The 27383-nt window shown below is 52.8% G+C and overlaps 1 protein-coding gene across 1 annotated transcript; it reads left to right on the top strand.

Moving 5' to 3' along the window:
* The first annotated feature begins 261 nt into the window (after positions 1-261).
* STARD10 (StAR related lipid transfer domain containing 10) lies at positions 262-26756 on the top strand. Its single transcript, XM_077762242.1, has 7 exons — positions 262-304; positions 4060-4370; positions 22411-22558; positions 23415-23518; positions 24135-24252; positions 26036-26088; positions 26337-26756. The coding sequence occupies exons 2-7, from the start codon at positions 4164-4166 to the stop codon at positions 26580-26582; spliced, it is 876 nt and encodes a 291-aa protein (XP_077618368.1). The 5' UTR covers positions 262-304; positions 4060-4163; the 3' UTR covers positions 26583-26756.
* The last annotated feature ends 627 nt before the right edge of the window (positions 26757-27383 follow it).

Raw genomic sequence — 27383 nt, 5'->3', positions numbered from 1 at the left:
CCCTGTCAAGGCCAAGCCAGCCCTGGAGGCCTGAGAGTGCTCTATCCTGGGCCCTTCCAGAGGGGCCCCTGCAACCACCTCTCTACTCTGCTGCTTCCTGGTGACATCACACAGATCACTGCCCAATCTTCTAGAACAGTGCCTCTAGGGTGCTGCTTTGTTACCCTAGGCAACCTGGGAATTTCTCCACCCAAACGGGCAGGCCAGATTACCTCTGAGGAGGGGGTGGGGCGAGAAAGGGCCAGGGTGGGGCCTTCTCATCTCCCAGAGGGGAGATCGGGGCAGCCGTCTGTCTGACTAGATGGTGAGTAGGAGGGAGCACCCAGGAGCAAGTCAAGACTTGGTGGCCCCTCATCGTCCAGGACACTAGGCAGGGTGGGGGCCCTGGGCAGAGGTTGAATCAATCTTAAGACAGAGAGAGGTTGGTGACTGTGCTAACATCACCCCCAGGGGAGTGAAAGGGGTGGCATATAATGGGGAGCAGGGTGAGAGCTTTGGGTTAGGACCTCGGAGACCTAGGTTCTTATCTCTGCTTTGTCCCTGCTTGCTGGGCCTTTGTTTTCCCTTTTGTACACTGAGGGGCTGGTGACAGATGACATTAGTCTGAGGATCTTTAGTTCTGATGGGAACACAGTGAGAGCAGTAAGGGAGAGTGTTAGAGACCAGGTCATGGGTGTCTCCAGGCAGGTACCCTGACCCCTGCTCCAGTGGCAGTCAGGGGCAGTGAGCAAAGGCTGGTGTGACTCCAACAGACGACCTGTCCCCATTCCGGGAATCACAGTCTTGAGGTACTAGAGCTTCCCATATGGGCTCTGACTTGCTTTGTGATTCAGGGGTGTCCCTGTTTCTCTCGTGGCTTCCGCTGCTCTCTCTGTGAGAGGCGCGTGTAAGACCTAGCACTTGCTCAGCACCCTAGGTAATGATTCCTCACATTCCCATGACACCTCTCAGTTTGCTAAGCACCTTCTTCTCATACAAGCTCCTCCCCTCCACACCCACTCTGACTCCTGCTCTGTGATGCCCTATTCTGGGGCTTGGGATCCAGACAGGAGCCAGACTGGGGCCCTGCCCTGGGGGCCCAAAGAAATACCTTGATCCACCTCTGATGGAGGGGCCTATGGCTGAGGCAGGGGTCTGCAAGGGCAGAGTAGGGTCATGCCTTGCCAAACTCTTCCACTGTTTAATCTTTCATGAGAATCTTAACCACTATCATATCAAGATGTTACCATAATACTTTTTCTTGGAAACATGCCATTTTTGGACAGTGTATTCTTTCTACCTCCCCTCCCGGTTATATTTTAGATTATTTGGGGGTGAAACTGACACATGAACAACTCTTTCCATTGCAATAATTCTCAGTAGGTATTTTTATTTTAGATAAAGAAGCAGGCTCAGAGAGGATGTGTCACCTGTCCTTGGTCACACAGCTAGGAAATGGGTGTAGCTTGGATTTGAACCCAGGTCCAGAGCCCCTTTGGGCTGCCAGGCTGTGCGGGAGTGGCCAAGTCCTAGAACTGCTCTCCAGACTCCTCTCCCTCCCTCTGTTCCACCCTTAAGCAGACAGAGTCCTTCTCTCTTGCTCAGGGGTGTTTAAGGGTCATGTTTAGGAGGCTGTCATAAACCCCTGAGCCAGAGATACCTAAATTCAGGGGAGTGAGGTAAGTGGGCTTGCAAGAGCAAATTAATGATAAGTAGGTCCACTTGGCTAGCTAGCCTGGACTGAACCTAGGACCCAAGGTTGAGCCCAGGGCATGGCCATCTAAGCAGGGGTACCAGGTCACTTCTGACCCAAGACCTTCAAAAGATTCATTCTTGGCTAATCTGTGTTTGGATTTGAGTAATGGTTTGCTTTCTGCCATCTGTTCTTCTCTGTCAACCTGCCCTTAATACTGTCAACCTAGTCTTACCTCTTTTGCCCTGGACTGGGTGATAGGCGTGAAAGGTTTATTGCCCTTGTGCCTGCTGTCTGCTGAGAAGAAGAGCCCTTCTTACTGGGGCCCTAAGAAGGCAGGATCCACCAGGTCAGTGCTCCCATCTCTTTTCCTTATTGTAGATCCCAGTAGGCCCTGTGGACTCCTTTTTAGGTCTCCCACCAACCTGAGTTGTGGGAGATAAAACACAACCTGCTTATGGCCGTCAGATAAAACCACTGAGGTCAGAGGAGGGGCAGTGACCTGCCTAGAGTTAGGATGGAGGCAGAGAAGGTACATAGCAGAGAGCCATAGCCCTGGCCTTATCTTGAGCCCAGAGCCAGCTCCCCTGCCACCACTCCTACACTTTTAAAGAATGTGGGTTAGAAGGGGTGGGGGTGAGTATCTGACTATGCCATCTACGTACTGGAGATCTAAGGTGATCACACCTCATGGGGACCCACAGCTCATTTTCCAGGATTTGCTTTGCAGAATGCTCCTTGAGGCCACCCACCATCATGGCTCCCTGCTCAGCCCCACTCACTTATAAATTGGGCCTGATTCACAAACATCTTAAGCACTATAGGAAGAAACACCTCTATCTGTGAACCCACTGTGACAACTCCTCTTTTTTTCTCTAGCACCTTTAAGAAAAGCTATTCCATCCCAGAGATCTAGGATGGTGTGGCTAGGAGGTTTTATATTCTTATTCCTTCATTCTACAGATGGGAAACTAAGGCCCAGAGAGCATGGGCAGTCAGAGCAGAGAAAGGAACTCTGGGGTGGGAAGAGGCTGTGACCTGGGTACTGTTCAGGATGGCTATGTACTACTCATCATGTGACACTGGGCAAGTTAGCTGTTCATCCAGGTGAGCTCACCACAGGCTCTCCCTGCCCCTCTGTGGTCAAGGGCCAGTCACTGGAATGAGTGAATGCTCAGCCTTGGGCCATCTGTGACACTCATGCTGGCCTGGCCTCAGAGAAGTTGAACTATTGCCTCAGTTCACTCGAAGTGACTGGAGGCAAAGCTGGCACTAGGACCCAGGTGGTGGGTGGCAGCCTCCCAGGCTGGAAAGGGTGGCTGCAGTGCGAGTGGATGAGTGGATGTATGTCCCTCCTCCCCACCTCCCAGCCTGGCTTTGGAGCTCTGGCCAACTCTGCCTTGAGAGGGGCAGGGGAGCCCCAGAACTCTGGGGCCAGATGCTGTTGAGAGCTTAGTCTGGTCCATGGGAGGTGTGTGGACAGGTGCTGGGGTGCTCAGGATGGATGGTGGTGAACCACTGCCAGTCCGGAGCTGGAGCGGCGCCTGGTTAAATCCCCCAGCTGGGAGTAAGACTGGAGGGGAGATTTTATCCAAGTCGGGTCAGTTTATGAACCTCGAAGCTAGTGGGTTAGAAACTTCCGCCTGGGTTTGTGAACCTCACTGTGAACTGGGTTAGAAGTGGGTAGGCTTGGTGTGCTTCGTGGTTGGTGGGGGATGCAAGCTTTGGCATCTCTAAGTTGCTCTTGATTGTGGCGGGTGTGTGTGCCCATGTTTGGGTCTCTGGAGTGTCGTGTGTGGGTGTCTCTGGATGTCTGAGGACAGAGTGCCCGTGTGTAAGTAGGTTGTTGCAGGGGTGTATAACTGTGAGTATGGGAGAGGGATGGAGAGAAGGGGCTCACAATTAACTTCCAGAATCCCTTTTCAAGCACCTCAGGGCCCCTTCTCTCAGAGTCCACTCTGACTTGGCCCCTTCCAGCCCCGTCCCCAACCCCAGCTTGAGGACTAGTGCTCTCTGGGCCACGTCCCCTCCCGGGGCGGGAGGGGGCGGGNCAGTCCGCGCCGGCGCCGCTGCCGAGTTAGTTGAGCCGGTCCCGCGGGCACCGCGCAGAGCCCCGCCGGACCGTCCGTCACCTCGGGTCCTAGTCTCCCCTGGGTTCCCGAAGAGCTCTCGAGGAACCCCCGCACCCGATACGCAGCCCCCACTCCAGCCCCAGGGAGGTCTGGGGTCGCTCCTGCGGGTGGCCCTCGGGAGACTGCCCTGTGCGGGTCCGCGCTCTCTAGGGGGCCAGCCCCTGCCTGTCTCGAACTCTCCATCCGCCCAGGACCCCAGACAGCCCCACCTGCTCCCCCAGCGCACTGACTCCTGTCCTCAAACCGGTCCTGCAGGTCCCAGGAAGGTGGCGTCAGCATCTGCAGCCGCGTCGACGTTGTCGGAGCCTCCGCGGAGGACCCAGGAGAGCCAGACTGGGACCAGGGCCCTGGGCCTCCCCATGGAGAAGTCTGCTGCCTCAACGGAGCCCCAAGGGCCTCGGCCAGTCTTGGGCCGCGATAGTGTCCAGGTGCCCGACGACCAGGACTTCCGCAGTTTCCGGTCAGAGTGTGAGGCCGAGGAGGGCTGGAATCTGACCTACAGCAAGGCCGGCGTGTCTGTGTGGGTGCAGGCTGTGGAGATGGATCGGACCCTGCACAAGATCAAGGTAGGATTGCCCTGCCCCACGTGCAGCCTCCACCGCGCCCTTGCTGCCTCTGGCAGGGAGTCTTCTGCCCCTCTGCAGGGCCACAGACACCTGGTTGTGCACCTGGACCCAGAAGGAGTCTCCTGCCAGGGAACCAGGAGGAGGCAGTTTGCTGGACAAGTGCACCTCACCCAGATGGGCCAACTGAGGCCTGGAGAGGGGGTGTGACTCACTCTGGCTCACTCAGCCAGAAGCCAGGCTTCTGCATGCCCTTACCTGCTCCTGGAAGGTGGGCTGCTGCCAGGCCTGACTAAGAGAGAGGTCTCCTTCTGGGACTCCTCTGCCCCAGCAATTCTTTACTGGGTCCCTGACTTGAGTCATCCCGGTCGGGAGACTGAGCCCTTCTCTCCCTAATTCCTGGTTCTGTCCCCACTCTCTGCAGCCCTGGGTGCCAGGGACCTGATTCCTTCTTGCCTGATGTGCTGCTCTTCCCTCTTTCTTCCCTGGCTGCTTCCGGAGTCACCTGCAGGGACTTAGGATTGTGGTTGGCAGATCCTGAAGGCAGGGCTTGGATGTCCCTGCTTTATACAGGGCCAAGCTATGGGAGGAGGGGGCCAAGGGAGGCCAGCAGATGCAGGGCAGATGCAGGCACATCAGCTCCATCAAGAGCCTTAGCCCCACTCCTCACAGCCCCATGACTTTCCTCTTTGCCCAATTGGGCAGGTTTGAGATTTGGGACCCCATGAGCCCGCATCCTCTTGGGGACTAGATAGGGCAGAGGCTGGTGAAGACTATGGTCTAGAGGCCTCGGTAGCTGCCCCCAATACATCTGGCATTGCTGTGAGTGCCTCATTTTGAGTGGGGCAGTTCTCCCTTAAATGGGTTCTTGGCAGTAGGCTGTGCCCTTCACCTCCCTTGCCTTCCTCTTTCTGCTGCCCTCCTCCGAGGTGTGGCGGAGTGTATTCTTGTTGGAGGGGAGCAGGGGTGGGGCACTGGACTCAGAGGGCACTCCTGCCCACGACCTGCTCTCAGACTTAGCTCTGGCATCTTGACTTCATACCACGGTCCGAGAAATCTGACCTTCCCTCTCTGACCCTACGCCTTTCTGCTTTACTAAATCTTAGTCATTTACAGCTTTGTCCATCTGTCCCATGAGGCCGCCTGCCTCATGCTTTCTGCCTTCTCTTCCTCCCCACCCCACCCCCCATGACTCTTTGTATACTAGCTATCTGATTATCTCCTTCTCTCTAGGTTTCCTTGTGTGTCTCCTCATCTGGGACTCTGCCCAGGCCTGAGGGCCCTGGCCAGGGGCCTCCTGGGGGTCTGACCTGTGTCTGAGGCTGAGGAGCAGGGAAGAACAGGGCAGCTGGTGTGTCCCAGCTTGGTGCTCTCTGAGGGCAGGGACAGATCCTATCCCTCTTTGCATCCCTAGCATCCAACACAGATAGAGCAGGGATATTGGTTGAATGAAGGATGGAAAGAAGGAATGAACAAACTGAATGAAAGGTGAGCAAGGTTGTTGTGAGAACAAGGTTGTTTTCCTGTGACCTGGGAAAAGCTTAAGGCTCTCCAGAAGGGGAAGGTCTGAACTAAGTCCAGTACTCCCACCCTTTGTGTCAATAGGGCGGAGCTGCCTCCTCCCTCTGGCTTGGTTAATGAATAAACCCAGCCTAGTCCAGGACTGGAGTTGATGGGTCTTGGGGCCAGACTGACACAATAGACCCCTTGTGGTCAGATCAGGCTTGTCAAGTGGCCTGCCTTGGGAGAGGAGGGGACTTGGAAAAACTGAGTGTTGTGCTTCCTAGCTGGGACCTGGATCCTCCTTCCTTCTCAGACTAAGCAGAGTTTGGAGGTGCCAGAAGGCCCTTTGCAATCCCCGTTTCATACTCCCTCCTCACTGGGGTGTAAGTGAGGACACTGAAGCTCAGAGAAGGGCAGAGGCCATCGAGGGTCACACAGCCAAGTCCTAGAAGAACCAGGCTTGGAACCCAGATTTCCAGTCTTCTGGCCTAACCCTCTCTGTTCTCACCACGATGGAGATAGAGTTGGGGACAGGAGGCAAGCAGGGCTTGGGCCAAGGACAGAGGCTGGGGCCTTGGCTATGGGCATCCTGAGCAGCCGGCCCCCTGACTCCTAATCTCCTCAGCCCAGCCAAGTGGAGCTCTGGGAGATGGTCAGAAGTCTCTGAGCTCCCCATCCCCAAAGTTCAAGGATTCCCAGGTTCCATGCAGCAAATCTCATTTCTGATAGGAGCCCCTGCTTTGAGTCAAGCATCTTTTCCATCTTTGAATTTACCCTGAGGCCAGTCCTGGGCAGTCGTAGGCTTGTCTCCCTGCTACAAAGAAACTGAGGTCAAGAGTCACTTGCTTAAGATCACAGAGCAGCTGAGGCAGGCGTAGGACTCAAGCCAGCCTGACTCCAGAGCACCGGCCCCCTCTGCTTGGGTTCACATTGTTAGTCAACGTCATGGCATTTGACCCCATCAATAACTCTTTGAAGTACATGGTGTTTTCATAATCCCATTCCCGTTTGATAAGTGAGACAGCTGAGCCCCAGAAAGGGGAAGTGGCTTGCCAAGGTCATACAGCAGGTCTGAAGCCAGAGTCCCCAGGGAAGATTGGGTCACTCCAGGGGGCTGGGACTCAACCACAGATGTTTAGCTTTTGCCCCCTTACCCCATCCTGTCCCAGCCTGTCTGTGGGCCTGCCCCTTGAGCTGGGAAAGCCAGCCTGTNATGGGGTTTCATCTATCTGTCTACCTGATTTTCTCCTCATCTCCCTTCCTCTAGACTTATCTTCTCCCTGTCCCTGTGTGCAGAGGTCCCTAAAAGCCACTGTAGCTCTGGGCCTAATGTTTGGAGCCAAGACAAAGAGGAGAGGCTATCGGAGGCCGCCTCTGCCCTTTTCTTCTCTCCTGGCCTCAGGTCTGCACTGTGCTTTGGTCACTGGAGAGGAGGAAGACACTGCCTCCTGAGAGGCCTTGTTCCAGAGGCAGATGTTGAATACAGATCCTGGGTCCAAGGCAGAGGGCAGATTGGAACCCAAACCTAGGTCTCTCATTGCCCAGGCCAATGTCTGAGTGTATGAGAAATGCAAAGCTAGGGGGTCTGCCAGTCATTTAAGCAGGGCCAGCTTGGGTCCAGTCCTGGTTGTGATATCCTCTTCTGTGGATGACCATTGGCATGTCCCTGCCCTTTTCGGGGCTGTTTCTCCATTTCTTCCTTGGGACTTTCCTGGCTCTAAGGGCCTCTGAACTCAACTCCTGTGCTGGGGCCCATGGGAGAGAAATGAGGAGTGAGGGGAAGAAAGCAGGAGGTGACGTGGCCTGCCAAGCCCTGCCCTTGATGCTCATGTGCTCAGACTCTCCAGTGTTGCAACCCTGCCTAACCTTGTGCTTGGCTAGCCATGTGAGAGCCAGAGGAGAGCTGGTCCTGTCCTCAGAAGTTTCCAGACCCTGGTGAAGAAAGGAATGACAATTCCAAGTGACTTCTGCCTACTACTCAGGGCAGATATTCACAGGCAGATTACAAAGGCAGGAGTGGGCCCAGTGAGCAAGGTCCTTGAGGGGCTTGGTGTCTGGACCAAGGTTGGGAGGTCTCTTGGAGGTCTGTGGCTGAGAACCTGAGGTTCCTCTTGCTACAGGAAGCTGGACAGTGGGGACCTGTCTTCTCTGACTTCCTTTCCTATGGCTCCTCCCCTTCTGCTTTGGAGAAAGCTCCATGGCCCCTCCCTTCCCTATCTCACATCCACCTGCTCCCACAAAGCACCCCCCCCCCCCCCAGGCTCTGAAGTCTTTCCCTCTAAGTGCCTCAGGTCAGAGGTGGCTGGAAACTTTAGGGGAAGTCTTTCTGGGCTAGGCTGAGTCTGGGGGGAGAGAGCACGTTTTCCAGAGTCACAGCCACGTGGCCTTGGGCAGGTTGCTGCCGCTACCTAGGCTTTAGCCTCTTCATCTATTGAGTGTGGATAGTAGTGCTGCCCTGCCTGTCTTTGGGCACTTCATTCATTTGCTTATTGACTGAATGTTCCCTGATAGCTTCTCTGCATGGCCCTATCCTGAAGGTTAGGGACAGAGAGGAGGATCAAGCCCAAGCACTGCTCTCAAGGAGCTCCTTTGTGCATGGACAGACATTTGTCACAGGAGCTATGGAGACCCAGAGAGGACCTCTGAACCAGCTTTGGGGGCCAGGGAAGTCTTCCTGGAATGCTCAGGTGATCCCTTTGGAATTGGATGGAGAATGGGATGGACAAGTTTGATTGCATTGGGAGCCTTTGATATAGAAGAGCAGCTGTGCAAAGCACAGAGGAGGGAAATAGAGTGATACATTAGGAGACCATCAGGTGGTTTAGTATGGAGTTAGAGGTGATTAGAGAGCTGGACCAAGGTCCTAGGACATGGGTCCTGGAGGTCCTGGGGTGCCAGGGGAGGGTTTTCGATAAAGCAAGTAGGAAGTGGAAGAGGAGGGGGAGGATGCTGTATTTGTCTGGACAGAGTTGCTGAGTCCTGTGCTAAAGCAGGGGCTGTGGGGAGTGGAGCAAGGGATTGCATCCAGAGAGATTTAGGAGGGATAATGGATGGGACATGGCAGTATGGCATAACCCTTTGCGATGTGCAAACTATTCTGCAGGCTGGGGTGTAATATGGTATGGATATGCAGCTCCCTTGGTGCCTGCCTTGGGATGAGGAACCTTGTGAGTGTGAGCAGAGTGGGGGTAGGTGTCTCCAGTCAGTATCCCCCTGGGGCCAGAAGAGCCCTTAGTCCCCAGGTTGGCTCTGTGCCTCCACACCCAGCTCCCCAGGTTCTGGCTTTTAAACTTTAATGAGCTCCAGCTCAGTTTCCAGCCGAGAGTCTTTAAAGTTTCAGGAGGTGAGAGGAAGGAGGGAGTCCTGGAGACAGATGGGTTTTCTTTCTTCCTCTGCATCTCCACACCTGGCTGGGCCACCTGGAACCAGGGCTGTGGGTGCTAGGACTCCAGAATCTGGGACCTTCGCTGGGCCACTCCAGCTGGTTCCTGAGGGGCTAGGGGCCACAGGCCTGGCAACCAGGTTGCCACCATGATAGATAGGATAGAAACCTTATTCCAGCCCTGACCCTTTACCTTGGTCCCTACCTGGCGGATGAGCATGTGCCAGCAACAGGTGGGAGGAAAGCTTTTCAGACCTGGTGTTAGGCTTGAGGTATCCCTGTTCCTCTTGATGCCTAACTTTATCCCCTCTGGCATGCTTGCGCTGGCCTCAGTGCTCTGCGGCCCCTGAACCTTCAGAAATACTTTCTTTCAGTGAAAGAAAGTGGCAGGCTCAGGACTTAGTGGTGGATCCCATGCCAAATACAGGCTCCTCTCACCTGTCATTAGTGAGCAGGGGCAGGTGACACAGGGCCGCTGGAGCTATTATCTGGGGCTTTAGCCTAACAATTGCCTCCCTGCCTCTCATCCTGGGCTTCCCCAAGGCAGATACTTGCTACTTCTGATGTCTCTAGATCTTTATGTCCTGAGGCAGGTGAGCAAGGCCTGCACTTGTATGCTGCCCTCCCCACCCCACCCCCCAATGCAGCACACACACCTGAGAGGTAGGGGGATGAGTACTGTGGTCCTGGGCCATGTGTTTCATGCCACAAACTGCATCTGCTCCTAGTTCCCTACAATCCCCTCTACCATCTTTTGGCACCCACACCCGCCCTCCCTCCCCATCTTTGTTTTCTTCCAGGCTTCCTGGGACCTGATTCTGGACCAAAGAAGTGATAAAAGTCTTAAAGGAGAGGCCTGACAGCTAGAGGGGATGGACTTCCCTTGTGTGTCTCTGACATTCATTCATTTAACACATTTTTATTGAGCACATATTATATGCCAAGTATTGTGTTATATCCAGGAATTTAGTGGCAACTCAGACAGATCAGACTCAGCTGTTAGGAGGCTTACATCCTGAGGAGGAGGCAAGAAGAATAGAAACAAACAGATCATTAAATAAGATGACAGATGGTGGTTATGTGTTATGGGGACAGGATGGTGTGACAGGGGTTGTCTGGCCTTCTATGTGTTGATCTTCTGTTTGTGAAGCTGGATTGTGGGTGTCTGTGTGTGTGATAGGGTCCTCGGGTGGACTGTGAACCTCTTCACATCTGCCCAGGTGACAGCCCCGGGGCAGAAACCTGACTGGGGTCAGTAAATCGTATGGAATGTATGCATGTGCGTGTATGTACGTGTGGACATGTATCTGTGGTTGTGTGTATGTGCCTCTGAGTGTGGGACTGTGTGTTTCTGTGTCTGGCGTTACTGTGTGTGTGAGTCACGCCCCCTTGCTGCAGCAGAGTTGTCTCTGATCCAATTATGTCTCCTCAGCTGTCTCCTGGCAGCTCTATCCCCAGGNCCCCCCGCACCTCCATCCAGCCTCCTGACCCGGCCTCTGGGCCTACCTCTGGGTCTCAGAGTCTCCTATTGGGGTGTGTCCTCTATCCCTGTCTCTGATGGTTACTGCCTCTGCCCTTACGTCTCTACTTGTCCCTTTTCCTCCATTTTCTTCTGTCCCAGTTATTTATTCATTCAACAAACCTCTTCGCATACCTCCCACCCACTCTGTCAGCCGCCGTGCTAGTGCTGGAGACCTGGAGATGGATCAGACGTGGGCCCTGCTGTTGAAGCCTAGTGGGGAGACTGACGAAGGTGGAGACAGCCTTCCAAGAGAACTCAGGTGGAGGGAGGCCAGAGGCTGACAGCATGTGGGGGGTGTTTGGGTGGGGCCTTGGGAGCCCAGAAGGAGCCAGGTGGCAAGCTGAGCAGTTCTTGGTGAATCCTTCTGTGGGGTAGGCTCCCAGAGGCAGGGGTGCAGACTGAGAGTGAGAAGGAGTAGAGATGGAACCAGAGTGAGGAGGACATCTTGGAGTTGGGATCTGGCCCAAAGGCAGAGAGAGAGAGAGAGATAGCAGGAACTTTCAAGCTGGGCAGTGCCGTCATCAGCTCTGGGTTTTCAAAAGTTCCCTAGCTGCTGGGGAAGCACTGGCCTGGGAGCCAGGAGACCGGAGACAAGGATGCAGCTTCCGTGGTCCAAGCAAGGGTGAGGAAGCCTGCCTCAGGTTGGTGAAGAGGAGCTGTTGGGAGGTCATGCCTGAGTGGAATCCCAGTGATGAGAGGGAGGGGTGAGTCCAGAACCATGCCTAGGTTCCAGGCACTGGAGGGGAGCGGAGGGCAGTGGGCATTGGGGTGGATAACACCACAGTACTGGACATGGTGAGTGTGAGCCTGTGGGCCGTCCAGGGGGTGATGCCCCGGAGGCTGTTAAAGATGCAGTCTGGAGCTTACTAGAGAGAGTGCTTTGGGGGCATCAGGCAGTCTCTGCAGCCCTGGGAGGTGTTTATCCAATTTGTCTTGATGTCTGTCTGTCAGCCCTGGCCCTTGTCTTATGTCACTAGTCTCCCCCTATCCCTCCCTTTTCTTCCAGGCCTGCTCACTCTCTGCCTCTCTCATCTTTCCCTCTTCTGTCTGGCTCTCCCACCTCCGCCAGGGCTGGAGTGGCAGGAGCTCCAGGCCGGTAGGTCAACTTCTGAGATGTCAGAGCAGGCTGGTCCTCGCTGCTGCAGAGCTGGGGCCTGCTGGTCTAGAGTCTGAGGGGTGCAGTGGGGGGTCCAGAGAAGCTGCTGGAGACTTGGGGGAGGGACAGGGCAGGAGGCAGAGCAGGTATGAGTCACTCAGCCCTGGATGGAGAGCATAGCAAAGGGCCCGGGCTAGTCTGTCTGAGCAGACTTAGGAGCCCTGTCTAGGAGAGGCAAGGCAGCACCTGCACTCTCCACAGTCTCAAGGGGACACCACTTTTGGGGAGAAGATGGTTTGGAGGTATTTGGTGCCAGATCCCCTTCCTTTCAGAAGAGAGGGCCACAGGGCTTGTGTGGTCATTGTGCAGGTGGGGATACTGAGCTAGAAGATGGGGAAAGGACCCCCTGCTCTGGGCCCACACCACACATGCTCTCTGTGTCCATCCAGCTCCCCTCACTCCAGACAGACCCAGTCCCTAGTGAGGATCCTCAGGGACAGGCCTCACCTGGCCAGGTGCTTGCTCACCTGGGATTCCTTGGATCCTCCACAGAGAAGAACCTGGTTCTCAGGGAATAGCCTTGGTGAACAGTGGGTCATGCTGGGTTCCGTGTTGGTTCCTGTCTTCACAGTTTTGAGCTACCATTTACAAATGGGCATAATCTTCCCTCCTCCCAGGTAATTGAGAGGATGGAATTAAATGAATGTGTGAAGCTCTTAGCACACCATTAACATTTGCTGAATGGATGAATGAAAGAACAGCCTGAGGTACTCAAGGGACAGTTCCATTTCCTCCCACCTCCTTCCAAGTTCACTCAGGTTACCTAGTGGAACTGCTTGAGCCCTCCCCTTCCTCCTGCCAGTCCAGGCCACTTCCAGCCCCCAGGCTCATGCCAGCACCTCTGCCCAGAGCTCTATCGCCTCCTTTTCACCTGAGTGCTGTCTGCTCTTCCATTTATCTTTTAGGACTCCACTTAGGTGCTCCTCCTCATAGCTGCATCTTGGCCTCCTGCATCCTCTCCCCCTGCCCTGCCTACCCACCGTTGTCATTGCCTGTGCAGCTGAGTGGGGTGGGGGTGGGGGGCTGGGTCCCCTCTGGTGCCACTCCTGGCAAGGTCAGATGATGCTGAGGTAACTCAGCATCAACATGGGCAGCCTCAGGCCCCATCTCAGCTCCAGGTGTGGAGGAACAAGGTCTTCCCCATTCTGGACAACACTCTCAATTCAGGGTGAGGGTGAGGAGTATAGTTTCTATATCTTGTATAAACTGTGTTGTACCAAGAATCCAAAAATGGAAACTAAATCACCAGAGCCTCAATTCCTGAGTAAAACTTTTTCCTTGGTTCCTTTCAACTCTCATTCAAGGATATAGATAATTTATACATACTTCAGACCTTGGTACAGGTACAAATTTGTATCCTCTTTTTCCATTTAACATCGCATCTGTAAAAGTTCCTTATATTGCTACAGAATTATTAATTCAACATTTCCAGCAGCTGCTCCATCCCAGGCCTGTTCTGGATTTGGGAGGTTCAGAGCCTGTCCTTCCCTGGGTGGGTGAGTGGGTGGGGGTGCGCAGCTCTCAGTAGCTGGGCAGTGATCATCCAGGTGATACGTCTTAACGCAACCGGGCCCAGCTGTTGGTGGTGTTCCAGGTTCTCAATATATTTTGCTAATTGCAAATGCAATAATATAGTTATAAATATTGTAGCAAGGTTTTTCTTGGTGTTTTTTCCTGAGTATATAAGTTTCTGGTCCTGGGGTTCTGGGAATTGAGTTGAGAGACATTTTTATGATTTAAAAAATATTTGCCAATGGGGAGCATGGGTGGCTCAAGTAGGTTAAGTGTCTGACCCTTGATTTTGGCTCAGGTTATGATCTCATGGTTTGCAACATTAACCCCTGCATCAGCTCTGCACTGATAGCACAGAGCTTGCTTGGGGTTCTCTCTCTCTCTCTGCCTCTCCCCTGCTCATGCCCATGTGCACCCTCTCCCTTTCTCTCCCTTCCTCCTTCCCTCTCTCTCAAAATAAATAAATCTAAAACTTTTTTTTGCCAAATAGCTTTTCAGAATAGTAGAATCAATTTTTGGTGTCACTTACTGTGTAACGGTTTTACCATGTCCTCACAAGCAGTATTTTCTATTATTTTAGCTAATTTACTAAATATAAATTGGCACCTCAGTACAATTTACATTTACTTTTTTTTTAAACGATCAGAACTATTAAGGGTCTTTCAGCAAGTCCCAGAATCTTCCCTGAACCTGTCTCTGACACCCCCTACCCCTCCACTACATTTTTGCAAGTATGATGGCAGAGGGAGTAAGCCTCAAGTGCCGTGGAGATTTTTACAAGAATCTAGGAGGTTTTCACCAAGACCTTCCTTCCAAAGTCCACAAGAGCACTAGGGACCACTGGCCATGACCCCTGTGCTCTAAAAGTCAGAGAAGCCTACACAGGCACAAGCTCTTTGCTGGCTTACCTGTCCATCCTTCCATTTGGAAACACTTCTTTACTAAACCATGCCAGATACAGGAGAGGCCAAAACTAATTAAGGGGGCCACAGCATTGCAGGCCACTCAGTGCATTGCAATGTGTGCTGATGGAGGGAGGCCCTGGGTGTGGAGGAGACAAGAAGTAGGCCCCAGCTCATCCTAAAAGATTTAAGGACAAGAAAGGCTGCCTGGACAGGGAGCAGCCAAACTGAAGTTTGTTCAAAAACAAAATAGGGAAGGAGCCTGCTTTTTTGGAAAGCAGGACTGATCCAGACCTCTCTCTCCTGCATCCCATTCCCCACTTTCTCTCTGACCCCATGTCAGTACCCTTGAGCTATTCTTGAAATTTGTTGGGGGGCATGGAGGAAAATCTTAGAGGTCTGCATTCTGGGAGCCCCAGAGGCAAGGGCAGGTGCTTTATCAGCTTGGCTTAATGCTGGCCTCTTGAGGCCTTTGGGAGAGACAGTGGGGGGCTCTGGGAGGGGACCCTTCAGAACAGGAGGCAAGGGGACTGCTGAAACTGAGCCTCTCACCCACTATATGCCCCAGGCCAGGCTGCATCTTTCAGCCTCGGGGCAACATGGAGCTGGCAGTGCCTGGTTGTGTGGGCTGTGATGGGGGAGCGGGTACATTTTTGTAGGGCCCTGGTGGCCGAGAGTTGCCCCTTCATTCCCTGTCCATCCATGCTATGGAGGGATACGGGGCATTTTTGTTTTTTTAAACTTTGTTCCCTGGCCCTGTATATCCTGCCCTTTGGGGATTAGCAAGAAGGTGTTCCGGTAGGTGGGGAGTAGGGGTGAGGGGGAGAGGCTGGGGCTTGGGGCTGGAGGAAGGGCAGCTGCTGCTGGGGCTTTCTATACAAGCCTCACTTAATCCTCACAGCTCCATTATGAGGGGAGGATTATCTTTGTTTGACAGAGGAAGATACTAGGATTCAGAGCTGAAGTCCTTTGCCCAAGCCAAGGCCAAGAAGGCAGGATGTAGTGGGGCAGAGGCCTCTCTGACCTAGACGGCCAGGAACCACTGTGTAAACATGAACCTGTGTGGCCTGGCTGGGTCTGGTGGGGCAGTGCAGTGGCCGAGAGATTCTCAGGGGTCTTCCAGGTGCAGAGCTCCAGGGCGGAGTTTTGGAAAAGTACAGCTCTATCTTTGAGCCCAGAGCACTCTGAGGATGGAGTCAGGAACTCTGCTCTGAGGAAGAATGTCTGAGCTTCGCCTTCCTGGTGAGCAAGCCCTCTGAATCCAATGAGCTCTGCATAATAACAATCAATTAACTAAGGCAGTCGCCAGTTGCCAGCATGTTGTTTGAGCTGGGCCAGTCCTGCCCCTTGATGAAGGTAGCAGACAGCCTTGACACTTCGGGGTCAGGCACACCCAGGTGATAATTCTCTGTTTCACCACTTTTAGCCTTTAGGCCTTGGTCAATCCTTATAACACTCTGGGCCTTAGTTTCTCCATCTGTAAAATGGGGATGATGATACGATAAGAGACAGTATTTGTATAGGATACAGCTTGGTGTTGCAGACAACTGGCAGAGGCAGTTTGCCCTACATGTCAGCTCCTGTGGGCTCCATGGGCCACGTGCTGCCGGCTCCTCTGTGGTGATGACTTAGGCAGTGATTTGGAGCCATTGGTACATGGTAATGGTTACTGAGGTTGTGGTTATTATTCAGGGCTGTGATTGATTTGGTACTGAGTGCCCCACCCCTAGTCAGGAAAGCTTCCTTTGATTTGAATATGGTTCTGTTGGGAAAAGATGCTTTACATAACAGTTATTCCTGTTACAACACTATCTACTAAAATGCAGCACGGTGAGCAGTCGGCACAGCCTGTGAGATGTTTCAGAGCCTACATGAACCCCTTACCTTCTCTGGGCCTCAGTCTCTCCAGTGGCAACTGAAGAGTGTGGAGGAAGAGATCATCTCCTGGGTCCCTAGGACTGTGGGATAATCCGTGTGCTGCACGTATCCCACGGGCAAGGATACTGGAGACCTGGGGTGAGAGCCAAACTTGGGCCATACCACAGCCCTGTGGAGGTGACCTTACTTCTTTACCCCTGTCTCAGATCAGCTATCTCCCTGGGTCCTGGAAGATACTACAGCCCTTCTCCCTACCATTTCCCTCCCTCCGTGGAGATTCCTCCTCTAAAGCTGAGCACTGGGAAGGCCTCCAAACAAGCACAGGGCAAAGGGTGGGAGAGAAGAGAGGGGCCACAGTGAGACACAGCTTGGGCACTGGATCCTGCTTGGTACTTATTTATTTATTTAAAATGTTTATTTATTTTTGAGAGATAGAGAGCGTGTGGGCGCGCACATGCACACCCACAAGCAGGGGAGGGGCAGAGAGAAGAAGACACAGAATCCGAAGCAGGCTCCAGGCTCTGAGCTGTCAGCAGAACCCGATGAAGGGCCCCAGCCTACGAGCCGTGAGATCATGACCTGAGCCAATCGGAAGCCTAATCAGCTGAGCCATCCAGGCGCCCCTGTCCTTGTTTATTTAAGCCTCCAGGTGTTTGCACCCACCCGTCACACTGCTGTGATGCCCTCTCTCTCCTTGCAGCACTTCTGCCCCTTTTCCTCTTAGGCTCTGTTGCCTTCTGCTCCCACAGCCACTGTGCCCCTCTCCTCCACCCCTACTCCTTCTCCACTGGGATTCTGTGTCCTTGTCCCTCATGCCACCCACTTGTTGGGGCCTCTGGTCCCCCTCCGAGTTCCTCCTGCCCAGTTGCAGGCCTGGTACACAGAAGACTCCAGAAAGTGGTGACTGGATGGCTGGACAGATGAGCAGGCCCCAGGATGAGGCAGGAGAAGCACGTAGGGCACAAAACATGAGGTGGCACATGCAAATGTGACCTGGTCCTATCCTGTAGAAGACTGAATGGCTGCTCATGGAAGCCGGCTGAGGTCCTAACAGCTATGATTTTTTGAGTATTTACTATGTGCCAGGTATATTACATACATGATCTCTTTAATTTAATCACAACATCCCCATGAGACAAGTACTATTATTATCCTTGTTTTTCACGTGAAGAAACTAAGATGCAGGCGCTTGTGCCCAAGGACTGGAATGGGAACGTGGGATTGCCAGACTCAAAACCTGCAAGACTCTCCCCTGATGGCCCTCTTCACTTAGCCAGTCCCTTCTGACCATGGCTCTCTAGGACTAAGTGTCTTGAGGGCTGGGGGTGTGCAGGTCCCAGGGCTTCTGAGCAACCCCAGTTTTCTACCTCCCAAGGCTGGAGAGAGTGGAATGCAGGAAATACGGTCTGTAGTTTCTCTGGTGTCACTTGCTCCCTCTGGGCCACAGTTTTTCTCAGCTGCAAGTCAGCTTCCCTGCTGGAACCAGGCTTTGAGGGGTTTGCCGCTCAGCACGGCTCCTTGACTGAGCAACCAAGAGCTACCCCTCTTCAGTTCTGGTTTGCAGGGGGAGCTCCCACATGTCCAGATGAAGTGACTGACTTGCCCAGGGCCCAATGGCTGTGCGATTCAGTCACAGGCCTGCCCCCCAAGTGCTCTCCAGTGACTCACCGCTACCCCCACCGTCCCTCTGAAGCCTCTTAGAATTACACCTCACAGATGTGGCGGCTGCCACAGTGGGCAGGAACAATACCCTGTGTAATTTACCCCTCTTGGCACAGCCCCCTGCCTCCTGGGGGCTGTGGAAAGAGCATGGCCAGGAGCCAGGCGGGATGAGGACACCCGCGGTCACCCTCCACTCTGCCCTCTGGACCAGCCACCCAGCCTGCCTGTTTTGTCACCTGCAGTACCACAGCCCCACCAGGGTTCCCTGCCCTGCCAGCAGGGCGCCGCTGACAGCCTTCCTGCCCGAGAGCCTGCCACCAGCCTGGGAAACCTTTAAAGTTCCCCTCTTTATTTTGAAGATGAAATGTTATCTCTTCTCAGCTTTTTGGCTAAGATCAAGGGTAAAGATGAAATGATATGCAGGGTTTACACTCAACTGCCAGGTCTGTCTCGGGTCTGTCTCGTGGCCATCATGCCCCGCCTACTGCCCGCTGTCTCAGAGGGAGGCCTTTGGTCCTGAAGCCACTTAACAGCCCTGAGCCTGAGGGAGAATGGGCAGTGTCTGGGCAGTGTGAACCCCTCCTCAGTGTGCACCCAGCCCCCAGCCGTGAGTGCACCTGGGCCCTTGGGCATGCTGAGCCTGGCCAGAGGGAAGAGGCAGTCAACCCAAGAGCATAATTCTGTTGTCACTGCCCCTCCACACGTTCACTGTCCAAGATAACACCTCTGAGGACTCACAAAGCCAAATCAGCTTCCAAACTTGGCTGTAGAGAAGTTCTCGTTTCCTCAGATGCCACACTTGAGTGGTTCTTAATGGCTAAGAGTACAGGAAAATCCGGTTTTGAATCCCTGCTCTGCTGCTTGCTTTGCTGTCTGATTCAGGCAGGTTGCTTAATCTCCTGGGCCCCAGTCCTCTACTTTGCACAGCACAGGAGTAAGTCCAGCTTATAATTTGGGGTGAAGAGTGAGCATGCGTTGAATGTCTGCTGCAGCGCCCAGACCTCCACACAGCTGCTCAGTACAGGTCGTCTGGATCCTGCTGCCGCCGCCAGTTTGACCCTTGCCGCCTCCTTCGATGCCTTTCTCACCATCCCAGCCCTTCCCTCACTCTGTTCACTCACTCACTTGCTCGTTCCTTCACACGTGTCATGAGTCCTCTTAGGTCTGATGGAGTTCCCGAGTTCTTCCTTGACTTTTGCAACGCTGACACTCAGCTGGGGGGACTTTTGTAAAAGTCCCTTATTTGGGGTTTGTCTGATTTTTCTAATGACTAGATTTCGGTTATGCATCTTTGGCAGAAATGTCACCTAAGTGGTGCCTGGATTCTCTTCATTGCATCCTATCAGGCAACACCCAGTTGTAACTTGTCCCATTACTAATAATGTTTGCTGTGATCACGTGACTCAGGAGGGGGTCTGCCAGCCTTCTTTACAATGAAGTTACTCATTTTCCCTTTGTAATTAATAAGTATTTTATGGAAAGTAATACCCTATTCCTCATCAAACATTCCATTTATTTATTCATACCTGTATGTACTTTGGCTTCCTATTTAATTCAGTGGAATATAATCTTTAAAAAAAAATTTTTTTTTAAATTTAAGAGTGTAATTGGGGGAGGGGCAGAGAGAGAGGGAGACACAGAATCCAAAGCAGGCTCCAGGCTCTGAGCTGTCAGCACAGAGCCCGACACAGGGCTCGAACTCATGAACAGTGAGATCGTGACTTGAGCCAAAGTCGGCCACTTAACCAACTGGGCCACCCAGATGACCCAATATAATCTGTTATTATCACTATTTTATTTTTTTACTCTATTTTGTATGTTAGAGAGAGTGTGTGCACATGCAAGCAGGGAAGAGGGGCAGAAGGAGACAGAGAGAATCTTAAACAGGCTCCATGTTTAGCACAGAGCCCGATGCAGGGCTTGATCTCACGACCCCAGGATCATGCCATGAGCCAAAATCTGAATGGGACACTCAACTGACTAAGCCACTCAGGCACCCTGATTATCACTATTTTGATACATGGGTGGTCCTAGCTTTAGTCTGTGGTAGGTTGCCAATTCTCCTCATTTGTCTGAGACTGAGGATCTTCCCATGATGGGGGATTTTCAGTGCTAAAACTGGCAAGGCCTTGGGCAGACCCTGACAAGTCGCTCACCCAACCAGTGGGAGCTCTTCATCTGGCTCCCGTGTCTGCTGGGCGAGGTCCCTATCATTCTGTGAGTATGACCTTACCTTCTGGCACAATAAGATGTTCCAGGCCAATCTTATCTGACCCAGCCCCAGGATCCTGCATTTCTCTAGGAAGCCCTGGACCCAGGGCCTTTTGAGTATTAGCTACACCACATCAGGGGAACTGGAGCAGAAGGAACTCAGCTTGTCTGCACACCACACTCTTGTCCGCTTCTGTGCTGTTCCCTCACTGCTTTCTCTTCCAGGGCCATTGGCAAACACCTGCCTTTCAGAGCTCCTCTGTGAAGCCTGATGCCTACCTCCACTCTGCAGAGCTGACCACCTCCTTTGGGCCCTTACCAGGCAGTTTAGGGCACCTCTCCATTTTCAAGTTGGTCTCCTCCCTTAACTAGAAGCCTCTCAAGGACAGGCCTCAGATTCAACTTTGATTCTTCTGTGCTCTGCACAGGGCTGGAATTGGGGCTGTTAGCTAAATGACTGGATCCAGAGTCATAACCTTCCTCATGGATCAGAAAAGCAGAGAAGGAAGGTGATTTGTTCAGGCTCACACACTGAGTCTTTGCAGGCTAGAATCTGTCCTCAAACTTTGGTTTTGTCTTATCTTCTCTTTTTACAGTTTTATACCTTTGTTTGAAAATCAGTAATTACGTCTCATCCACATTAACTGTCTGTAGATTTTTGAAAGCAATGATAGGTATGCAGGTAACCAATGCATGGAGCTTGTTTGAATCTTTATCCTTATTATGTTTCCTGGACAACTGCACACAGATATGGTATGGAACATTCCTTATTCCTTTGGCCCAAACAGCTTTGTTGAGCTTGGTGTGGTGAGCTTCTGGAGTTCCCATCTCCATGGCAAATTTCTGTATCTCTTTGGGTGCCCAAGGGGCACACTTCTTGAAACCCACTCCTTAGATGCTTATGACTGTTGATGGTATGTTCTCTGGCCACTACCTTATTGATGGCAAACAGCCCTTCGTCTCATCATGCTTCTTTATGGGAGTCATTCTGGTCCTGGTTGGAAAGTGACATGTTTGAGACAACTGGAGAAATGTGAATATGCTCTGAGTATTAGATGTGCTGAAAATTTACTGAAACAAAATGGCAGAGAATGCTGCCTGAAGAAGTTCGCAAAATGGAATGCTCAGTATAATCTCATTGGGGGGAAATATGCACAGAAAAGGCTTGGGAAGAATAATCACTGAAGTGTTAACAGTGGCAATCTCTAAATGATGAGAATATAATGGTTTTCTTTTTGCTGTCTGTATTTCTAATTTTCTAAAATGTATGGTACTGTTTCTACAATAATGGAAAGATTTAAGTAGAAAGATCCCTCAGAGATACTGAGAGGTGCACTCACTACATGCGAGGTACTACCACCCCCACCCCCACCCCCACCCTTCTTTCTGCAGCCACCAGCGGAGGTGGTACCTTTATTTCTGCAAGGTACTATCCTAAGTGCTTTATACACATTACCCATTTTGTTCTCACGGAAATGCTCTGAAGAATTAGCCCCATTTTAGACTTAAGAAAACTGAATTTCCTTTTCTACATGTTTCCCATGGCACTGTCTGAATGCCCAGTTCTGGGAGACCTTGTTAAACTACACAAGAAAATGTGTCCAGTTGCTGATGAGTTGCATTAACTGATGTCCAGTTGAGCCTGGGGTTTGAGCTTTTGGGTGAAAACAATCACCGAATAAGGACATGAACTAAGCTTCATCTTGCTGAATGCAAACCTAGCAAAACCTAGTTCTGTTTTTACTTGCTTCCCAGACGTATGATCTGGGTTAAATCCCAGCTCTGCTGCTGACTAGCTGGGTGACCTCAGTCAAGTTACTTAACCTCTCTCAGCCTCAAGTTCCTCCTTGGATTTCTTGTCTGACAGAGTTGTTTTGAGGGTTAAATAAAGAAAGATATTCTTGGCTCTTTTCTTCCCTAGATGGAAAGCTCTTTGAGGACAGGGCTAAAAACTGTAAGAAATCCAAAGATATTTGTTGGATGAAGAAATCCACCCATAAAGTTCAGGGGTCTGGAAGGGTATAGATATAGAGATTTAGTATATGGGAGTCCAGAAGGTCTGGCCTGATCATTCAAGAAGGCTTCCTGGAGAAGGAGACTGGGATGAAAAGGAGGTTTGGTGGGAGCGGAGATGGGAGAGATGGTGTCTGGATACAGGGTCTCTCTGTCCTGGCAAAGGTGGCTTCTGGTAGGGCTGTACAGGTAAGCTGTTCTTCCCTGTTCTCCTTCTCCCCTTCTTGCCTGTCTGTCCTTTGGTCTCCTGGCCAGGGCTTTTAGCCCTGTGTGACCCTGACAACCCATGTGTCTGTCTGCAGTGCCGGATGGAGTGCCGCGATGTGCCAGCTGAGACACTCTATGACGTCCTACACGACATTGAATACCGAAAGAAGTGGGACAGCAACGTCATTGAGACTTTCGACATTGCCCGCTTAACAGTCAACGCTGACGTGGGCTATTACTCTTGTGAGCAGGCACAACGACAGTGGTCCTAGCCTCTCTGCTTCCACCCAGGCCTCCAGCCCAGCTTCTTTCTCCCACCTTTCCTCCTTGTTGTTTTTCTTTAAATTTTTTTTTAACATTTATTTATTTTTGAGAGACAGAGAGAGACAGAGCATGAGTGGGGGAGGAGCAGAGAGAGAGAGAGAGACACAGAATCTGAAGCTGGCTCCAGGCTCTGAGCTGTCAGCCCAGAGCCTGATGTGGGGCTCGAACTCATGGACCACGAGATCATGACCTGAGCCGAAGTCGGAGGCTTAACCGACTGAGCCACCCAGGCACCCCCCACCTTTCCTCCTTGTGATCACTCCCATGGCCAGGCTGCTCAGAGACCTGAGTGCTCAGATGTAGGGCTGCCCTCCCTGACATTTCTGTCCACTCTGAGACCCTTGTGCACACACACATACACTCACAAAGACATATGCACTCCCATGTTCACATATACACACTCCACACACATGCACATGGAGGCATGTACATACCCCATGGCCACATGCCACATACTCACAGTCACACATTTTCAGATACATACACTCACAATAATATATTCACATTCACATATATGAACAGGTCAGGCCAGCAAGGTAAGGGCTGTGTGAGGCTGTGAGCAGGAATGGCTGGTGACACGAGGGGAGAGGGTTCTGTCTCTTTCCTAGTGTCAGCTCTGGGACCGTGGTCTGGTGGGTGGGTGGGGGGTGTACCTATTTGGATCAGGGGGAACTGGCAATTAACTTGGCATCCCTGTGTCCCTGGCTTCTGCTATGCCTTCCCTTGCAGGCAGGCAGGACAATGGTCTTGCTGAACTATCCCTTGCCCTCCACAGGGAGGTGTCCAAAGCCCCTGAAGAACCGTGATGTCATCACCCTCCGCTCCTGGCTCCCCATGGGCACTGATTACATCATTATGAACTACTCAGTGAAACATCCTGTGAGTCTGCCTGCCTTCCCTGCTGGGTGGGCAGGGGAAGGTCCCAGGTTCAGCTGGGCCAGCAAGCCTGGCCCAGGAAGAGATCTCTGGCTACTACGATGACTTTCATGTGACTTCAGCCTTGGCATGAAGCTCTCTGGCCCCCAGTTTCCTTACTTATATAGTGAGAATAATGGCTCTTATCTCCCTGCTCAGCTCTCGGGCAGATGAGAAGAGGGCCACGTGGGCCATCAGTGTGGGCAAGTGGGATGGGCTGGCTGGGAAAGGGGGTGCAAGTGGTAAGAGGCCCTGAAGCTGGGCCGCCTTAATCTCTATGGCAGGCAGGACAGGGAGGTACAGCTGGCCTGGGCAAAGATGAGTGCATGTGTGAGTGCCCATGTATGTGCTCATGACCCCTGACCCCAGACTGAGGGCTTTCCTGAGGGGAACAGGGAAGCCTTGAGAGGCAACAGTGACCTAGACTGAGTCCTCCCTTTCTCCTTACCCCAACATCAAGCCTGGTCTGGAGTGAATGCCAGGGGATGTGAACTAACTAACTGTGTGTGTGTGTGTACTCACAAAGACACTTCTTTTGCCCCAACCCTGAGTCTCATCTCCCTTTGCCTTCCATCCCCAGAAATACCCGCCTCGGAAAGACTTGGTCCGAGCTGTGTCCATCCAGACGGGCTACCTCATCCAGAGCACGGGGCCCAAGAGCTGCGTCATCACCTACCTGGCCCAGGTGGACCCCAAAGGTGAGGGCTTGGCCCTAGCAGCTTATCACAGGATCCTTTCCTATACCACAGGAGATGTGGTCTGATCTACTAGGGATCAAAAAGAGCCTTTGTTAGGAGCTGTTTTGTATTTTAGGGCATCTCTATCCAAAATATCATTTGAACCAACGTTTGAGACTTTATAATGGTTTGAAAAGCAAAGGCCAAGGTGATAGCCACTGCTCTGTGACAAAGCTTGGAGCCTTTCTCCTGGGCTCCCACACCCCATGCTCTGATGGGCTTCCTGCTTACTGGCTGCTTTCACTCCGTCTGTCTTGCTGGTTCCCATCCTCTGCCCATCCCAGAGGGCTGAGTTTTCCAGGCTTTAGTCCTCCTCCCTTTAGGAAGGCTCAGCTACTCCCAAGGCTTCTGTGGCCAGCTGACACATCTCTCTCTGCTGGGATCCAGATCCCTGTGGCCATTGGCCGTGTCCCTCATCCCTCAGGATGTCTTCTGGGACCTGAGACTTACGGTGTACAAAGCTGAACTATGAACTATCTCCCCTCCTAATTTCCCCCTTCTCCTTAGCCTCTAACCCCTAGTCATCCATACCAAGAAACTGGCGGTTGACTAGGGTGCCCTCTTCTCACTCCCAGGTCTGGCCACCAATTCTTATTGATTCTACCTTCTAAATAGCTCCTGAATCTGTCATTTCTCTCTGTAGTCAGCCTCCTTCTCTGTCCGTACGGCTACACAGGGATTTTTCCCAAACATGTACTTCCTCATGACTCTCTTCAATTAAAATTCTCCTGTGACTTTCTGTTGCCCTCAGAGTGAAGTCTAAGCCCCCTCCCCAGGCTTCCCAGTCCTTCCTCACACCTTACACAGTCCTACTTCCCTGTCTAGGCAGCTTTCCCCCTTATCCTAGAAATACCTCTCCTCCCTTATTCATGCCCCCAAGGCTGCCTCACATGTCACCTCCTCTGTCCCTGATGCCCAGAGTTACCACTGGCTCCATGCTCGCGGGCCCATTCCCTTCCAGCAGAGCACTTGGCACATTGTTGTGTCCCAGGCAGTGAGTCGCTCTTTGGGTCCCTGGGGCTGGCCCAGAGTAGGGATCATGGAGTGGATGCAGAGTGTGAGTGAATGGGTGAATGTCTAGGGGATGGGTAAGCCCTGAACATCTTTGCCCGGGTGTGCCCCAACCCCACCAAGCACCCAGTGATGTAGGCCCAGGGCTCCCTAGAACCTCACTCACTGACTGACTGTGTTGGGTGTCAGAGGCAAGAGCAGACACTTGGGAATGAGAAGGAGTGGATAGTTGGGCTGTGGATTCCAGGTGAGGCCAGCATGGGGAGCTCAGCCAAGAGGCCTATGTAGCAGCTAGGCTGCCTGGGTTAGGGGACTTGGAAGGACAGGTAGAAAGAGGGTGGAACTTCAGGGCCATTCACAGGTTGGGTTTGGGAAGGGATATCAGTAGAGGGGAGGTGGCAGGCAGGAGTTTGGTGGGTTAGGATTTCAACACACTTGTAGCCTGTGGTCACTAAGGATGCTGTGGTTTTCTTCCATGCTCTGGGGNGTGGGGGGGGGGGGGACACGACAGAATTGAGCCTAGGGACCTTGGTCTGAGATGGAAAGAGAGAGTAAGGATGGTGAAGTCTTATAGAACTTGCCTCACAGCCTCCTCCCCTCCCATGGAGAAGAGAGTAGCCTCCTTGGAAGCCCCAGGCTGGAAGGAGTGGGTTGGTATGTATGTTTGGAGAGGGCTGGGTCCCTGAGGCTGCTTCTTCCCTTCTCTCCTCATTACCCTTCCCTGCTCTCATAGGGTCCTTACCCAAGTGGGTAGTGAATAAATCTTCTCAGTTCCTGGCTCCCAAGGTGAGTGGCCTTGGGACTTTGGGGTATGTAAGCAGGGGGAGAGGGTTCTGGCTGAGGGGGTGGGTCTGGGATGGAGACTGGGAGTCAGGGGGCGGAGTCAGGGCCAAGGAGCGGAGTTATGAAATGGGCAGGAGTCAGGGTCCCGGGAGCTGGAGACTGAGCCGCTGGAGCGCGCAGGCCGCGACGTGGCGAAGACTCAGTCTCACGCCGTGTCCACCCCTGACGTGGCTGTGCGGCGGCCCCTCCAGGCCATGAAGAAGATGTACAAGGCGTGCGTCAAGTATCCTGAGTGGAAGCAGAAGCATCAGCCTCACTTTAAGCCGTGGCTACATCCGGAGCAGAGCCCGTTGCCGAGCCTGGCGCTGTCGGAGCTCTCCGTGCAGCACGCGGACTCGCTGGAGAACATCGATGAGAGCGCGGTGACAGAGAGTCGGGAGGAGCGCTTGGTCGGTGCAGGCGGCGAGGGCAGCGATGACGACACCTCGCTCACCTGAGCGTGGCACCACCACAGGGACCTAGACAAGATGGAGTGGGGCCAGGGGTGGCAGATCCTCCCGCGCTTTCTGCCCTCCCCCACCCCCTGCGCCTCAGAGGGACGCTGGGCTAGGGCCCAGGCTGGCTCTGCGGCCTGGCTGGACACAGCCCCAATAAACGATCCCACAGCCTCAGCTGGCTTGTTGCTGTGCCTGTTTCCCACCTGCCAGGGCACGACCACTGACCACTGTAGCCTTTAATCTTTTGTTCTAGAGTCCATTTTGTTAATTATTATTATTATATATTATATTGATCCTGTGGCCTTTGCCCCTTTAGGCATCCCCTCATTTCCCCATGTGTAGATGGGGTATGTGTCAGGTTATCACCCCTTCCTCCTGTCCATGGTGTGTTCTGTTCTGTGTCTATTCCTTAGTTAACTCATCCATTCACCTGTCCTTGTTACATGTTCATTCTGCCATTTGCTCCTGGCTATTTGGCTACCATTCACTGGTCTCTAAGAGAAGAAGTAGGTCTGGCCAGAAGCCCTAGGTCAGGGTTCAGAAGGTGAGGTTCTACTGTGTGACCTTCAGCCTGAGGCCCCTTTAGTACAACCTGCATTGGTAGAGGTTCTGACACTCTCCAGCCATCACATAAGGAAGGGAGAGAGATTCCTGGGTCTCAGACCACAGAGCTGTGGGCCTCAGAGTGAAGGTTGGAAGGTTGGGGGTTAAAGGTGAGGGTCATCAGACTCCATTGCACTGGAGGGACTAGGTGCTGTGATTTGAGCCTTCCCTGGTGTGCTTTGAAGACCTCAGCCCTGC

This window comes from Crocuta crocuta, unplaced genomic scaffold (assembly GCF_008692635.1).
Source record: "Crocuta crocuta isolate KB4526 unplaced genomic scaffold, BGI_CrCroc_1.0 scaffold306, whole genome shotgun sequence".
In the NCBI taxonomy this organism is placed as follows: domain Eukaryota; kingdom Metazoa; phylum Chordata; class Mammalia; order Carnivora; family Hyaenidae; genus Crocuta; species Crocuta crocuta.
Note: the sequence above shows the minus strand (reverse complement) of the source record. Positions and strands in the feature narration are given on the sequence as shown.

What these genes read in the sequence shown, in the direction of transcription:
- STARD10 (XM_077762242.1), top strand. Translation starts at nt 4,164, where the DNA reads ATGGAGAAGTCTGCTGCCTCAACGGAGCCCCAAGGGCCTCGGCCAGTC. An exon ending in TGACGTGGGCTATTACTCTT is followed by an intron (nt 22,559 to 23,414) that starts GTGAGCAGGCAC and finishes TGCCCTCCACAG; the next exon opens with GGAGGTGTCCAAAGCCCCTG. An exon ending in GGCCCAGGTGGACCCCAAAG is followed by an intron (nt 24,253 to 26,035) that starts GTGAGGGCTTGG and finishes CTGCTCTCATAG; the next exon opens with GGTCCTTACCCAAGTGGGTA.